The following is a 15,426-nucleotide window of genomic DNA, read 5'->3' as shown; positions in this document are numbered from 1 at the left end:
GTGTGCATATATTGGGCGGGTTAAATAAGTGGGAAGAAAGCAATTGTTTGTTCATTCGGTTAAAAGGTGTTTATTTAGATACTGCTTACGATAGTTTTGCAGAATTATCAAACAATTAAACATAAAAAACATTGAATTTGATGATATACAGTAGAACCCCGCTTTACGACTGTCCGCTTCAATCCGTGACTGTACTTATTAATACGATTAAGGAAATAATTTTGTGTGACTTATCGCTTCATTTAGTCGAGAGTTTGCGTGTGCGAACTACAAAGCATAACATCCAAATAAGGAATGTTACGTTTTCTCACTGTCCTATTTGATATATATCAAGTCAACGACCTGATGTACTTTTTTACTTAAGAATCGGACAGGCATATTCGATCGGTTAAGGCGTATTTCTTCATCGCTCCTATTATAAATTTAAATTTATTGAAAATAAATGTATTATTAAGTAGAAAATCGACAATATTTGATAAAAATTGTAAGCAAAAACAACCGCTAAAAATAAATTTGAAAAGATAGAAAGATTGAGAAATTTCAAATATTTCCACCCTCTCTCTCTATCTTCACTAATAAACGATTTAAATTATTCCTAAATAAATTAACTTTCATCCTATTCGCTTTTACTATTTATTTTATTAAATTACCGAACGTTTTATCCATTAATATAATTACATTTTAAACATTACGAATTTATTTTCATTATTTTTATTACATAAAAAGCATCGGCTTGAGAGTTACATTAAATTTCGAAATGACTGGGAACGAGTATATTTATATGAGTAGCAGACGATGGAGGTAAATCGACCAATCAGATCGCTGGATTTGCCGGCCGACATTTGGCGGTTTGCCATTATCGAGTGGAGAAGGAGTAAGGGAAACATCATGGATACTAGCGTTTGGAGTGAATATAACGAGAATGTTTTGAGGAATAATTATCCCTTACATCGCTGTTGTAGGGACGGTGACATAGAAACGGTAGAATATTTACTTTCTTGCGGTTGTTCGCCCATACAAACCGAAGATTGCTTTCACAGTTGGACTCCTTTCCATTGGGCATGTCGTTTCGGTAAAGTAAGTTCAAATTTTTGAATATTTTATCGCATATGACCGTTTTATGATTTGACCGTTATATATCGCTGTTATATCGATTGGCGATGTATCGGTGACGTATTAGTGAAACAAAACAGTGGTTACCATTAGTGACGTGTTACCGAAATAAAACAATGGTGACCATTAGTGACGTGTTACTGAAACGAAATGGTCAGTTTAGTGACGTATTAGTGACGTGTTACTGAAACGAAATGGTCAGTTTAGTGACGTATTAGTGATGTGTTAATGAAACAAAACAATGGTGCATACACGTATGTAATACACCACAGTAAAAGACCTACCAACACATCTATTTATACATTTATGCTCCATTTACTCAAATAATAAACGATAAAGCACAATATTCACGATATATACGAGTTTGACATAGGCCTATTTCCTGTGTTAAAATAGTACAAATAACTGTTTCACTGCAAAGTTAAATATATTAGACTCGTATAAAGACAAATTACTCGGTAAAATAAGTAAATTATTTAATTTTTCAGAAGTTACATAAAAAAATTTAAAAAAAAGTACGCTGAAATGAAATTGTTTAACGTTGTTTAGTCGAATAAATGCGATGTATTTACGCGAAAATAAATTATTTGGCGGAAAAATAATAAGCTGGGTGAGAAAAATAAGTATCTTAAAATATCTGTTACGAATGTAACTATTTTCTCAATGGAAATTTCCACTGTGGCCTTCAATAGAGGTAGTTGAATTGAACGTTTAATGTAGGTGTTGTTGCTATGCGCTAAACACGTGTCTTTATACTTTGACATATAAATAAACAATATTTAGGAAATACTTTGTACGTTATTTTTAAAAAATTTAATGGTGTGTAAAAAACTTTCGTGCTTACAAAACTTTTTTAAATTCAAATAAAAAAAGGGGGTAGAGAAATTTCAAGTCAGGATTATAAATGAATAATTTCTGGATAAAATTAAAGTAAAAAACATGCAAAAAAAATCAAAAATCTAGCAAAGAAAAATGTAAAATTTTGCCAGATTTTTTTTGTTTTGTTTTTTTAAATAAGATATGGGAAATTTTTTGTATATTTATAATTTTCCGATCATTTTAAAGTTTAAATTTTAAATAAATTGTAGTTTATAAAAATTAAATTCTCGGTACGAGCAGCGGTACTTTATGCACCTTTCTGGCGGCCGCCAGACATTACAAAATCAAAAGTGCAGTCTGTGTTTTAAATTCTTAAATTTGACTTAATGAAATCGGTGAAAAAACATGCCGATAAAAACCAAAAATCCAATAGTTTATAATCTTAGACTTTAATTAATTTTGTTTTTAATATTATTTAATTAGTTATTTTCTAAGATTAATACAGAAAAGTAATTAATTAAAATTATTTTGTTTAATGTTATATTAATAAAAAAAATTAATTATTTTATCAGATTGAGTTTCAAGCAAATATAAAAAAAATCTGATAAAAAATATGCTCTTGAAATATGTTAAAATGCTTAAACATAAATTATATCTGTAATGTAAATAAATAGAACTCATAAATAAAAAGAATTTTAAATAAACATTGATTTTTTTTTTTTTTATGTTTAATAGAATTGTAAACAAAACTAATCTTCAAATTATATGCTTCTTAGAGTATAAAATTACATGCTATAAATAAATTTATCTTAAATTTCTAGTGATGCCATTTATTAACCTATAGTAATAACAAAATGCTGAGATTGAATTTTAATTGTATTGTGAATAAGTTTGCTCGAAATTTAATTAATTAATTTAATTATTAAAAAATTTTCATTAGAATGGAAGTGAATAGAACAGCATTGAGTATTATTAATAGCTTTGCACCGTGGGTGTCCGGAGAAAATTTTCCAGGGGGTGGCAAAGCTTGAAGATAATTACATCAATAAATTTTTAATTATTTAATTTGTTTTGGATTTTTTCTACAAGTAGACTATAGAATACAGTATTGTATCAAAGCGTTCCGTGGTGTAAAGTTGTGCATCTCAATCACTTTTATGATTATAATTTATGAAAATTTTTACTGGATCTAAGGACAGGAAAGTGTCTTGTTTTCCCTCTCTGCAGACACTCATGCTTGGTGCTTAGTTAAATCTTTGATTTTTAATTTTAAATATGATATTTTAATGAATATCGTGAGAAAAATCTTAATATGTTCTATCAATTAGATAAATGTATAGCAGATAATTTAATAATTAAATTTTTATTATAAATAATATTATTTTTTTATTGCATCTGTTTTCTCAACAAATCCAGTTATTGAATTTGAATAAAATGATAATTTTAAAAACATTTTTTCCAGAAATTCAATATTGACCATAAAATTTGTTAAATTGATCTTTATGGTTTTTTTTTTTTTTTTTTGGTATTAATTAAATGATTTTAAGAAGTCAGATCATAAGAAACAAACATCTCTTTTTATCCAAAGTATATTTATAATTTTCCACATATACTTTATTTTTGCTCAGCTTTTCTAAGAAAAGTTTGTGGTGCAATGTTTGTTAGAATGTTGTTAGTAGAATATTATCTTTTTGTGCAGTTTCTTAAAATAAGCACTAAATCAGTCTTAATAAAAGCATACATTACATAATATTAGTCTTAACTTTGTTGATTAATTAATTAAATGAAAACATTAACAGTTTGCAGAAGTTAGCTAATATTTCTTTTTATTTAGGAGAATTTTTTCATTATACAGTCAATTATTTTATATATTATCTCTCCAATTTTTTCCTCCTCCTCCTTTCAACTTTCTTCATTCTCCTCCATTTCCTCTTTCAACTGTCTCATTTAAAGTTCCCATTTTTTTTCCTATTAAAATTTAAATATGACTTTTTTAAAATTGAAAAAAAAAGAAATTTAAAAATGGATAGTAACCTCTTTCAATGGTATCTTTGTTGTTGTTGTTCTTTTGGACTTGTGTTGTTAATGTTGTAACACTGATTTATAATTCAGAATTTTTAAAATGATATAATTAATGAATTGTTTTTGTTTAAACATAGTGATTTTGCAAATTATATATTGAATCTTTGTAACATTCCTTGTGAAATACTGGTTTGAATTTGAGTATCCGAATTCACAGTAAATCAAGTTTGAAGTTTACAGTGGTTAAAATGCTAATTTACGCATATATAAAAATCTGGATTTGGTGTGACTCTGATTAGTCTGAATTTTTGACACTTCACTGATATATACAGTAGACCCCCTATGATATGGTAGATACGTTCCGTGTCGTACGAGTCACTTAAATACACGAGCCAATCGCAGCTCGGTACATGTGCAGTTTAGCAGCTATGGCTGTTTGAAACGTTTTCTTCCATAAAATTAATCGATTCTAGACTAACTTGACTCGACATTTCCAAATCACATATAATTTTTTGGGAATAATCCATAAAAGCTATGCTATAAACAAAAAATTGTAGGATTATTTACTGAGTGTGCACCATTTGATGACGCCATTGCTTAAGCTTGTTTTCATCACGGAGCAGCTCGCTGAACGGCCGGCATGTGTTTCCTGATAAGTTATTTTTCTGTGAAAAATTTGCTGAACTTTGGAGACATGATTAATAAAAATATAATTTTTATGGCCATTAAATAATAATTGGTTTTAGTAGGTCTGCTACTCATTTAAACTCAGCGGTTTGTGCAATGTCCGCTATTGGTCCAGATTTGACCAATCTTGTCGTGACACGAGTCGGCGATGACGTTTTACAGTGTTATACGAGTCTCTTTTAGCATGTTATATGAACACGATTGCAATTTTTTCACTGTGTTATATGAATCTGTGTTATATGAACCTGTATTATAGGGGGGTCTACTGTATGTTTTTTTATGTTTTAATAATAATGGAGTTGTCTGTTCAGATATTACAATCTTAATAAACTTCCTGCAACATGATCCAATTTCTTTACATTATGTAAACTTTAAATTAAAACTAATAAATCTATTTATAGTAAACATATTCATACAATGAATATAATAAAGCATGCTTATATTTTATCATGCATATACTAATTTCTCCATTTAAATAAATTACTACTTGAAAATATTACTTGAAATTATAAATAAACCAATAAAAAATTTTGTGCTCATTTTTAAGGCGATTTAAACTATTTTAACTTACTTGCTTGGCCTACATTTTTGAATATATATTGATATATTTTTTTAAATCATAACAATAAATTACTACTATTTTTATTTTTTTTTAGTTGGATTGTCTCCAGAAATTAGCATCCTATCTTCCTTCTGATGCAAGTATTGATATCAAATCCACAAGAAATTTACAAACTCCTCTTCATATATCAGCTTTAGCATGTCAATCACATTGTTTGCTTTGGTTATTACAGGCTGGTGCTGATGCAAATAATCAGGTACATTTGTTATTGCTAATTAATTCTTTATATTAGATTAAATACAAGCTAATGAGTATACAAACAAAATTTTCCTAGATATTGGGTAATGTAATATCACACATCTGGATTTCTTAATGAAATACAATACTTGATATTAACCTATAATTGCTAATGATTTTGATATCTGATAAATTCACTTGCAAATATGGGGTGGGAGTAGCAAATCTAACAGGTTTAACATTTCTTTTTTAAGTTATTAAGTTAATATATATATAATGTTGAACAGAAAGAATTTTATTATACAAAAATTCTAATGACTATTATATTCTTAATGACTTTTTTATTCTGGCCTATTAAGTGGTTACTACAGTTACATAAATAAAATATTATGTTTCTTAAATATATTTTAAATTTATCAAATTCAATATTATAAACAGAAATATTACAAATTACAAAGTTGCAGATAATAATAATAGGCATTTTCATTCATAAATTGTAACTAAAAAATAAAAATTAGATATCTGTAAGGCAAGCAAAAAGTAATTTTAAAAATATTATTATTATTAGTTCATGAATATAAATATTATTTTAATATTTAAAAATAATTGTTAAAAATTGAATAATTTTTATTGTTTAACTTTTGGAATATAATTACTTTTATTTTAGGATTCACTGGGAGAAACTGCTTTGCATAAAGCTATTAGAAGTGGAAGCATTGAATGTGCTGCAATTTTATTATTAAAAAATGCTGATATAAGGTATCGGAAAATTTGATAATATGAATTTAAGATACATTAATTTTTAAGATCTATATGAGAAGTTTTTAAATGCCATATGAAATAGCCTATATTTGGAAAGGTATGTTGTATCCCTGAATAGTTTAATTCTTATTGAACAATCAGTGATAAATTATAAACTATGAATTACAATCTGTATGTTTTATTATTATTAGTTCCTCATTTTATAAGAAAAACAAATTATATACAAAAATACTATACAACTAATTCTAATGCTCTTATAATTAAAATTTATTTCATAATTTGCATAATGAGATGTCTCAAAAGTAATTGTACAAAAATCCTTATGTTTAACTTTGTACTACAGCATCATGTTGCATATCCCTGTTGTTATCTATTTAGAAATGCATATCTTGATATGATTGATTGAATTAATATGAAATGCAATGCCTTTGGAAAACAGATCCAGTATGTCTGAAAGGACATTGCAGATGAGTGAAAACTACACAATGACAACCTGCCAGTCACATTGCACAGTCAGTTCAAGAGATTTTAGCCAAAAACACCTACTTTTACATCCACAATACCTACAGTTCAGATTTGATACTGTGACTTTTTTTTATCTCTTACTGAAATTGAAATCCAAGATGAAAGATCATTGTTATGGGACTGGACAATATCCAAAAAAGTATGACCAATATACTAAAAAATCCTTACAGATGATTTCCAGCACTGATATGATAAGTGGAAAAATGTTAGGACTGTTGTGACTTCTCACTATTAAAATTTTGAAAGAGATAATTTGTAATAATTTGTAAAAATTTATTAGACCTACCTTTCATGTAGGTCTAATAAATTTTTTTATTAAATCAGTACACTTTTTTTGATATTTTCTACATACATATAAAGAAACTAATACTTCTAATATGTGCATTCTAATTCTTACACAATAATTTAATATTTCAAGAAAACCTTGGTATCTTGGAATCAGACTAGTTATAAAAATACAATATAAAATAGCATCAAATTAAAATAAAAATGAAAATTAAAATAATGAGAATTTTTTTGAAATGAGATAGCTTAAATTAATAGGGGGTGATTGAATAGAAGACTTGTTACATTATTCTGTTACATTTCGATTATTGTTCAAATTTTGATTGTAGTAAGCATATATAAACAAAGTACAGTCAATGAATATAAATAAAATAATTATTGGAAATATTTGACTAATTATAAAATAATAATATTTTAATATATATTAAATGCTTACTAAGAACATTAAAAGTTTTTTGATGTATTATCAGAAAATTTTAATAGTTTTCTTTTATACCAAAATAATTATCTGTTCACTATTATCAAGTTTTTAAAACAATTATAGACAAAGAAAATACTGCTAAAAAATTGTAAATAAAAATTTTTCAGAGTTGTTATGATTTTAATGTGTGTACTTTCAAGACTTTTTAATGTATGACTTTCAATTCTCCTTGTTAGATTTTTCTACTACAAAGACCCAGAATTTCTAGAGGAAAAGTTATGTAAATTTGTTTGTTTATTGAATATAAGATAAATTTTAGATGTAAATTTTATTTAATCTCATAAAAAAAAAAAAATTTAATTACAAATATGATGAAACAAAACTGAAGTAAAAAACTATCAGTATAATTTTTGTAAAATATTTTTATATTACACAAAGAACAACTGTCTTTTGGCATTAAAAGTTCTGTTTGTGTGTTGATCAAAAATTTCAAAACCTTCAACATTTTATATATTTAAATTTTTTAAAACATTTAAAATTTTTTTGTGCAATGTTATACAGAAACGTTATAAATGACTTTAAGTTAGCTATGTACCTCTTCATATTAATTAAATTTTAATAATTCAGAAATATTTTTCATAAGTATAGGAATTCCTTAATACATTTATGCTGTATCAAAATAAGAACTTTTAGATTAATGAGCACTTCCTTACAGATCTTACTGTGAAAAAAATTGTTAATTTTACAAACTCTCTTATTAATTTAAATATTTGACGTTTATTTTTAATTTTAATTAAATGTTAATGGTACTGAAATAAAGACTAAAACAAACTAGTAAAGTCATTACTTTTTATCATTTTCTTTGGGCTTTTAAATGTAAAATGATAATCGTTTTCTACCATAATTAAAATGTTAATAATTTTTATGTTTAAAAGTTTAATAAATAATACTTTACTTTCATTTTTATTATGACAGGTTGCATAACATTAATGATCAGAGTCCTAGTGAATTAGCGACAGCATGTGGTAATTCCATTTTAACAGTATTAATGGACAAGATTAATGAATGCATTGCCACAAAAAATTTGACAGATGCAGAAAACATCTTGCAAACTGTGATGAAAAATTTTACTGCTGAATTTCATTTGCCGCTTTCTATTATGTCAGAAATTAAATCAATAAATAATGATATAAATTCAGTAAAAAAAGACTGTTCTGATATGCAGTATGAAATTTCTTCGCAAAATATAAAAAACAATAGGAAAAGATCATTTACTGATGATGATTCGGAAATTTCAAAAAGAAAAAAACTAAATGGTAAGTGATTTATTTTTTGTCTTTTATTAAGTATAATTTATTATACATGTTCTCAAACAAAAATGGTATAAAAAGTTTGGCAATGCTATGAACCAATGGTGCAACGGTTAGGCTAGCTCACAGCATTTCCAACTTTGACTTGCAGTATCACCAAACCTGTCACACTACTACTAGCAATTTTTAAGTATTTTTGATCACCCAGTATAATAATTGTGTAATAATCAAACTATTACTCATATATTACTTCCACTTTCCTGACTGTTATATATAACATAGGAAATGTATGATGATCGGTCAAAAAATGATCTCCCATGGTCTAATTATTGAAAAGTGGCTTAGTTAATTAATTTTTCGACATAGATTAATTGCTGCAAGCACACAAGAACAATAATTGGAATAGTATATTTGATACTAATGGTAATTTGTGTATTTGATGTGTGTACATTTATCTTGTTTATTTATAATGTAGTATCATGAGTGATATGAGTGCATATATTTGAAGTATAGAGTTGAAAAACGTTTATATTTTTTTAATAACTTAAAAAAGGAGTGTTGTGAAATTCAAATACAGTAATATAATGTAGATTAAAAAGTTTACATGTGAAGATATTTTTAGCAATATTTAAAAGAGCAATATGCAAATAAAATTTATATAATTTCTTGGATTATGCAGAATGGTATGTTTATAGTAAAAACATGATTTCCAAGTATAGGTTTTGCTTCAGTACAAATATTTTTTTTTTTCTTTTGTTTATTCCCTATATTGTGAGTATTTTTGTCTCCTAACCTGTTAATATTTTGATTATGGGATGATTTGAAAGCATTGTTATGATATTGTTTCTACTCTAATGAGCACAGGACCATACATGCACATTGAATACATTGAACACATTGAATACAACTCGAACAAGTAATATGTTGAACACATTCAAAATTTACAAGAACATATACTTTATATGTAGCAGAACACAAACAAAACAGTACAGATACCCTTCAGCATTTTTCTACTAGTAGGCTATAACATCTGTTTATATAATAAACTATACAAAAGTGTTAAAACAAATGCAAATTAAACTACAGTTGTTCTTAAAAACTTTATTGTTAGCATCAATGATTTATTTACTAAAAATTCCATTGAATGTGCTCCATTAAAGTTCCTCATTTATCAATGCAGTAGTTACAGTGTGATTAATTATTGTAATATTTATGATTAATGATTAATTAATATGATGATACGTATGAGGTTAACAAAAATTCTTGTGAATAGCTTGCATAGATTTCAGAAGATTTCTCTTCAGAGATGAAAAGGATTTCATTTTGTTAAACTTTTTTAAGCAGATTAATTTAAATTTGCATGTTGAATTCATGAGAGTTATGATTTATAGCTATATCATCATTATTTAGGAATTGCAAGTTTATAATATTTTATATGTTAATTAGTATAGGAAATTCAAATAGTTTTTTTTTAAATGATCAGTTCAAATTATATATAAAATATTAAATGTTTTATATTTAAAAATTCAATATTTTTCATTTTTTCTGTAGACTAATTGTTAAAGAAATTCTTATTCTTACTACAGTTCTGAGAAATTTCCATATTTGTTCTATAGTTTTGTGGAAATCAAAGAAAATAATTAATATGAAATATTCAATAATTACAGGTAACCCTCGTATAACATGGGAGTTATGTTCCAAAAAATTGCCGTGTTATGTGAATCTGTGCTATATGAAACAAAGAACTAGTATGAAAAGGGGGAGTTAGATTCCAAAAGTTAAAAAGCATGCTATTATATTTTCATAATTAAGATAAAGATCTTTATTAAAAATTTTCTTAAGAAGTGATATGTATTAATAACAACTCCCCAAAAGCAGAAACGTCAAGATCTGGCAACACTGAAACAAGTTTTGAGAAGGACCGTGTGTATCGACAGAAGGCGGGGGAAAAAAATTTATATACTGTATTTAAGTACTAATAGTTCACGAAAAATTCAGGAAAATCTGATAGTACGTATGCGCTTGAATGAAAAATGTCAAATGAGGTGTCTTTTGCAGTTAAAAGGTTTATCACATTTATTGAACTGTTGTACAGGGATTTCCTTTATTTCAAATTAGATAAAGTTTGCTTTTAATAGTTTTTATTACATTCCATGTTGTGCGAGGATTTTATCCAATTCTCGAACCGTGTTAGAGTGAATCCGTGGTATAGAAGTGCTGTGTTATACGGGGGTTACCTGTATATGGTATTAATGTAATTATTTTTTGTATAAGTTATATTTAATAACATTTTAAATTCTTAAATTTGTTTTGTTTAAAAAACTTGTTCTCAAACACATTAAACGTAGAATTTAAGTGTTAAATTTTTTGATTCTTACATAATAAAACCTATGTTAATTCATAAATGATTGCATTGTTTTTCTTTCAATAGAATCTGAACTTTATTCCAACCCATCAGTGCTTTGTAATAGTACTTCTGGTATACCTTCTGAGGAACCAATGATACCGTGTATTGTTCAGCATCAAAGTTCATTTGGAATTCAAATGCTTCATGACATTAATAGACATGTACCTCGTTGTTTCGGTCACTATATTTAAAATACTCTTCAGTATATTATAATGTTAAGAAAGGTAATAATATATATCATTACAAAAAATATATATATTTCAGTTATTTGCTGAATTATCACCACATTTTTTTAAATTAAATTTTCTGAATTTTAATGAGTATTTTGATAAATACACACAATTTTTATGTTTGTATTATTTGTGACATCAAAAATTATAATAAATTATGAACTTAAAGCAATTATAGAATAGTAACAGATAAAAACAAATTTTTACCCTCACAAATTATATTTTAATTATGTTCTATTAAATATAGCTGTTAATTACTAATTAATATCACAGCAAACTAAAATAGAATTAAACCGTTCATAAATATTCATAACATTTTACCACATGTTATAAGGTATATATAATTTACATTTCCAAAATAATTTTGCTACATGAACATTTTTTAATAGTTATTGCTAATATCAGAAAGGATAACAAGAGCATTCAAATTGTGTATTTTATTAAATATAAAACAATTTTTAAAAGACGACAATATAAAGTAATTACATACACATAATCTAATTAAAGCACAAATGTATACAAACTGAAATGTAAAGATTGGATTATTTTCAGGTTATATTTATGTTGATTAATAAATTAGTGAAATATAACTAAGAATAAATCAAATTTAAGCTTAGGCTTAACAATGTAAAAATAGCTTCATTCTGTTAAAATCAATAAAGAACATCTTTATTTTTAATAAGAATGTTTTTAAAATAAATTTATATCTGTTGTGTGATTTTTATTATGTTTTAAATAATTTGAGTGATACTTTCATTTGAGACTTTATACATTCACGATTTATGATTTTTATTTAATATTGAATACAGATGTAAAAATATATTAAAATTTAATGAATGACAAATTCAATCTTAACAAACAAACAGAATTTTGTCTAACAAAACATTAAATCTAATTTTTTGTAATTGATTTTTAAATACAAAACTTTTTAAACTAAGAAGATAAATATTTTTCAATAAATTTATTTATTTTAACACGGTAAAATATTTACTAGTGAAAAAATGACTTTCTGTCTAATAGTTTGTATTGTCAATCAAATTTTTTAGACATGAAGTTAATATAATTAAAACTTAATGAGTATATTTATCAAAAATTTAAAATATTTGGTATAATAATTGTTTTTTATAAATGCTGTAACAAATTATATTTATATTTAATATGCAAAAATGCAAATATTTTATATTAAAATATTTCAAAAATGTCTTTCAGTATTCACTAAGAGGGAAAGAATAAAAACCTCTGAATTGATTGATTGAATTAAAGTGCAAGTTAATATAAATATTATTTATGGATATTATTATTAGGCTTGAAAATTATATTTTTGTAATTTGTAACTACTTATCTGCTTTTGTAACAATATATTTATTAATTTTCATGTTAAGATTTCATAATATAATATTAAAATGTATGTGAATGGTTACTTTAATACAAATTGTTTTTCATAACATCAAGCTTTTATAATATAATTAACCATTGTAACAGGTCATGAAACTTTTTTAAATGGCAAATTTTGATGAAAGTAAAGTTAAAAATTGTATTCCTTTATATAATTCAAATTTTTTTTTAAAAATAAATTATTAAGAGAGAATGTATGAAATTAACTTTGACACTTTATGCTCAATTATTGGCTATTCAACCCACAGTGTAGATGATACATGTGTTTTCAAGTTGTGTAAGAAAATAGGCAATTAATTTTTTGTTTTTTGAAACTTAAACACTGTATGGATGTATATAAACCATGCTATTACTGATATTTTGCATGTAGTGTTGTTTATTTTTCTTTTTATAGCTTTGTAATTTATTCTTGTGAAGATCAAAACATAAATTTATTATGACTGCCTGTTAGTTTTTCAATGTAATTTATGTTCTTGGATTGTTTGAACTCCGAAAATATTTATAGTTAAGTAACTTTGGTTTTAATTTAAAATAATTTTTATTACTAATATTTAAAAATTATATGAGAGTATGTGGGGTATAGACCAATAATTTCAAAACACTTGCATGAATGAAATGTTTTAAATACCGTAAGTATGTATTGAAGTAAGAACGTGTATATCAGATAGGCATAGTTTATTTATTTTTCAATGACCTAGATTCATTTATAATTATTTTAGTTAACTTTGCCATTATCGTAAACTTGTAAGCTTGAATTCATAGTAGAGTACTTATCATTTGTAATTATTTTTAGTTGTATATGAGATTATAAACAAATGTATTTCATAAAAATTCATCCGGATGTTGAAGAATAGCAGTTTTGTATAGGAGATTACGTGATTTGCATAATTCATTGCATTTATTAATAGCTACTGCTTGATATTAAAACCTTTTAATAATAATTTATAACAATTGTAATGTGATAAACTGAATTTTTAAGGTTTATGCATTTCATAAGAATCTCCATTTTACTGTTGCAGTATATTTTTTATTTATAGATGTATATTTTAATATTTCATAACTTAAAAACATTTGTGAAGTCAAATGTATTGTGCTGTTGTGATAATATTCATAAGTAAGAATATTATTGTATGCTATTCACTGCTAAAAATAGGGTTGTTTTGCTTCCCGTGGAAGCAATCCTTTATCAAAATGAACTTTTTTAATAGTTACGTAGAAATATATGAATATATTATGGCTTTTTCTATATGATTAAATGTTATTAGTTTAGTTAGTGGCATTAAAAAAAATTAAAGCCACATTGGTTTAATTTATTGTAAATAAAAAGTTATATAACGAGTGTTGTGGTGATTCAGTCACTTTATAATTAATGTAATATATTTTCAATAAAACATATAGGAACTATAAAAATTAAATTATAAATATGAAGAAAAAACAAATGTCCAAAACTTAGGAGTGAACAGATTTGCTAGTGGCCATAACTAGAAAGTCTTGATGACAAGTCACAATGTTGAGTGTTGCATCGTAGTTTAAGATGGACATATCATTGACAGGTCTCTATCCGATATTAATAAGTACTTTCTATCTGTTCACAATCTATGTCCAATTGCTGTATGTATCTTTCACCAAAGACTTAATTTTATTGTTTTGAATTTAAAATTTTACAAGTTGTTGTGTATTACCCTGTGTTAGATGTAGAGGAATACAATTCTTGCCATATTTATCTGCATTCATCTACAGTTCTCTGTATTCATGTACAAATGTTGTTCATCTTTAAGTTTTGGGCATTTGTCTGTTTAATAGCAAATTTTTTATTTTAAATATAGTTTAAATTACAAGTCTTAATTTATAAAAATACAATTTAACCATAAAAAAGCTATAATAAATTGTATCTTATATTTTCTGCTGTATCAGTAATGATTAAATCAAAAGTATATCTATTCATTCCTTAAGCTATCTTAAAGCCACATTACATTTTAAAAATTTATCAAAAAAATGCAAGTGAAATTCTATAAATATATTCATGGTCTTATCTTATAAAGATAATAGAATTTTTTAAAACTGATAAAACAGATTTAATACTTTTCTAGTAACTACATGTCCATTACACATCCCCAATGACGTAATAAAATTATATTGATTGATCTTAAAGATAAGTGGTGCTCTTCTAGTGCTTTTTAAATACTTCCTGGAGTAAATTTTCTGTCTTCAGAATCAATCCTATAAAACAAAGATAAAATACTGATTGATTTTATTGATCTTCACAAAATCAAATCAAATTCAATATAGATTTTCTTTAGTGATATTATCTCTGTTTTGTTGTTGTTGGTACAAAGACTTTGTTATGTCACTCAACAAAGAAAAATGTCCATAAGCCTGATTTTAAATCTCGGCACTTGTGACCGGGCATAAAAATATGTTGTGTGACTCTCACTCGAACCCAGATCTTCCAGAACAGTAGGTACACCTACTGTTCTGGAAAGCCAAATGACACAATCAGAATCAGTGCTTCTATGAAATGAAATTATGAACAATCAATGGCATTCAACATGATTATGGTAGCAAAGTAACACATCTGAGCATCTAGGCTTTAAGTAATTTGGAGGCTCTGAATGTTTAACATTTATAAACAATATAAATATTTAAAAGGA

At 25.6% G+C, this 15,426-nt stretch overlaps 1 protein-coding gene across 3 annotated transcripts; it reads left to right on the top strand.

Annotated features, from left to right (window-relative positions):
• Positions 1-769: 769 nt before the first annotated feature.
• LOC136986996 (alpha-latrocrustotoxin-Lt1a-like) lies at positions 770-14,113 on the top strand. 3 transcript variants are annotated; one of them, XM_067284630.1, is made up of 7 exons: positions 770-1,077; positions 5,298-5,459; positions 6,108-6,199; positions 7,670-7,708; positions 8,409-8,749; positions 11,175-11,374; positions 13,170-14,113. In XM_067284630.1, exons 1-6 carry the CDS (start codon positions 796-798, stop codon positions 11,339-11,341), a joined length of 1,083 nt encoding a protein of 360 aa, XP_067140731.1. In that variant the 5' UTR covers positions 770-795; the 3' UTR covers positions 11,342-11,374; positions 13,170-14,113. The 3 variants fall into 3 exon arrangements, with proteins under 3 accessions (XP_067140731.1, XP_067140730.1, XP_067140732.1); XM_067284629.1 differs by having other exon boundaries at positions 12,590-14,113; XM_067284631.1 differs by lacking the exons at positions 7,670-7,708; positions 13,170-14,113 and having other exon boundaries at positions 11,175-11,865.
• The last annotated feature ends 1,313 nt before the right edge of the window (positions 14,114-15,426 follow it).

The sequence above is a fragment of the Centruroides vittatus genome, unplaced genomic scaffold, assembly GCF_030686945.1.
Source record: "Centruroides vittatus isolate TY-2023 unplaced genomic scaffold, ASM3068694v2 scaffold_1431, whole genome shotgun sequence".
Classification (NCBI taxonomy): Eukaryota; Metazoa; Arthropoda; class Arachnida; order Scorpiones; family Buthidae; genus Centruroides; species Centruroides vittatus.
Note: the sequence above shows the minus strand (reverse complement) of the source record. Positions and strands in the feature narration are given on the sequence as shown.

Excerpts from the sequence above, each read along its gene's own strand:
- LOC136986996 (XM_067284630.1), top strand. The coding sequence starts at position 796 with ATGGAGGTAAATCGACCAATCAGATCGCTGGATTTGCCGGCCGACATT. Across the intron at positions 5,460-6,107 it reads GTGCTGATGCAAATAATCAG|GATTCACTGGGAGAAACTGC; the intron begins GTACATTTGTTA and ends CTTTTATTTTAG. Across the intron at positions 7,709-8,408 it reads CCAGAATTTCTAGAGGAAAA|GTTGCATAACATTAATGATC; the intron begins GTTATGTAAATT and ends TTATTATGACAG.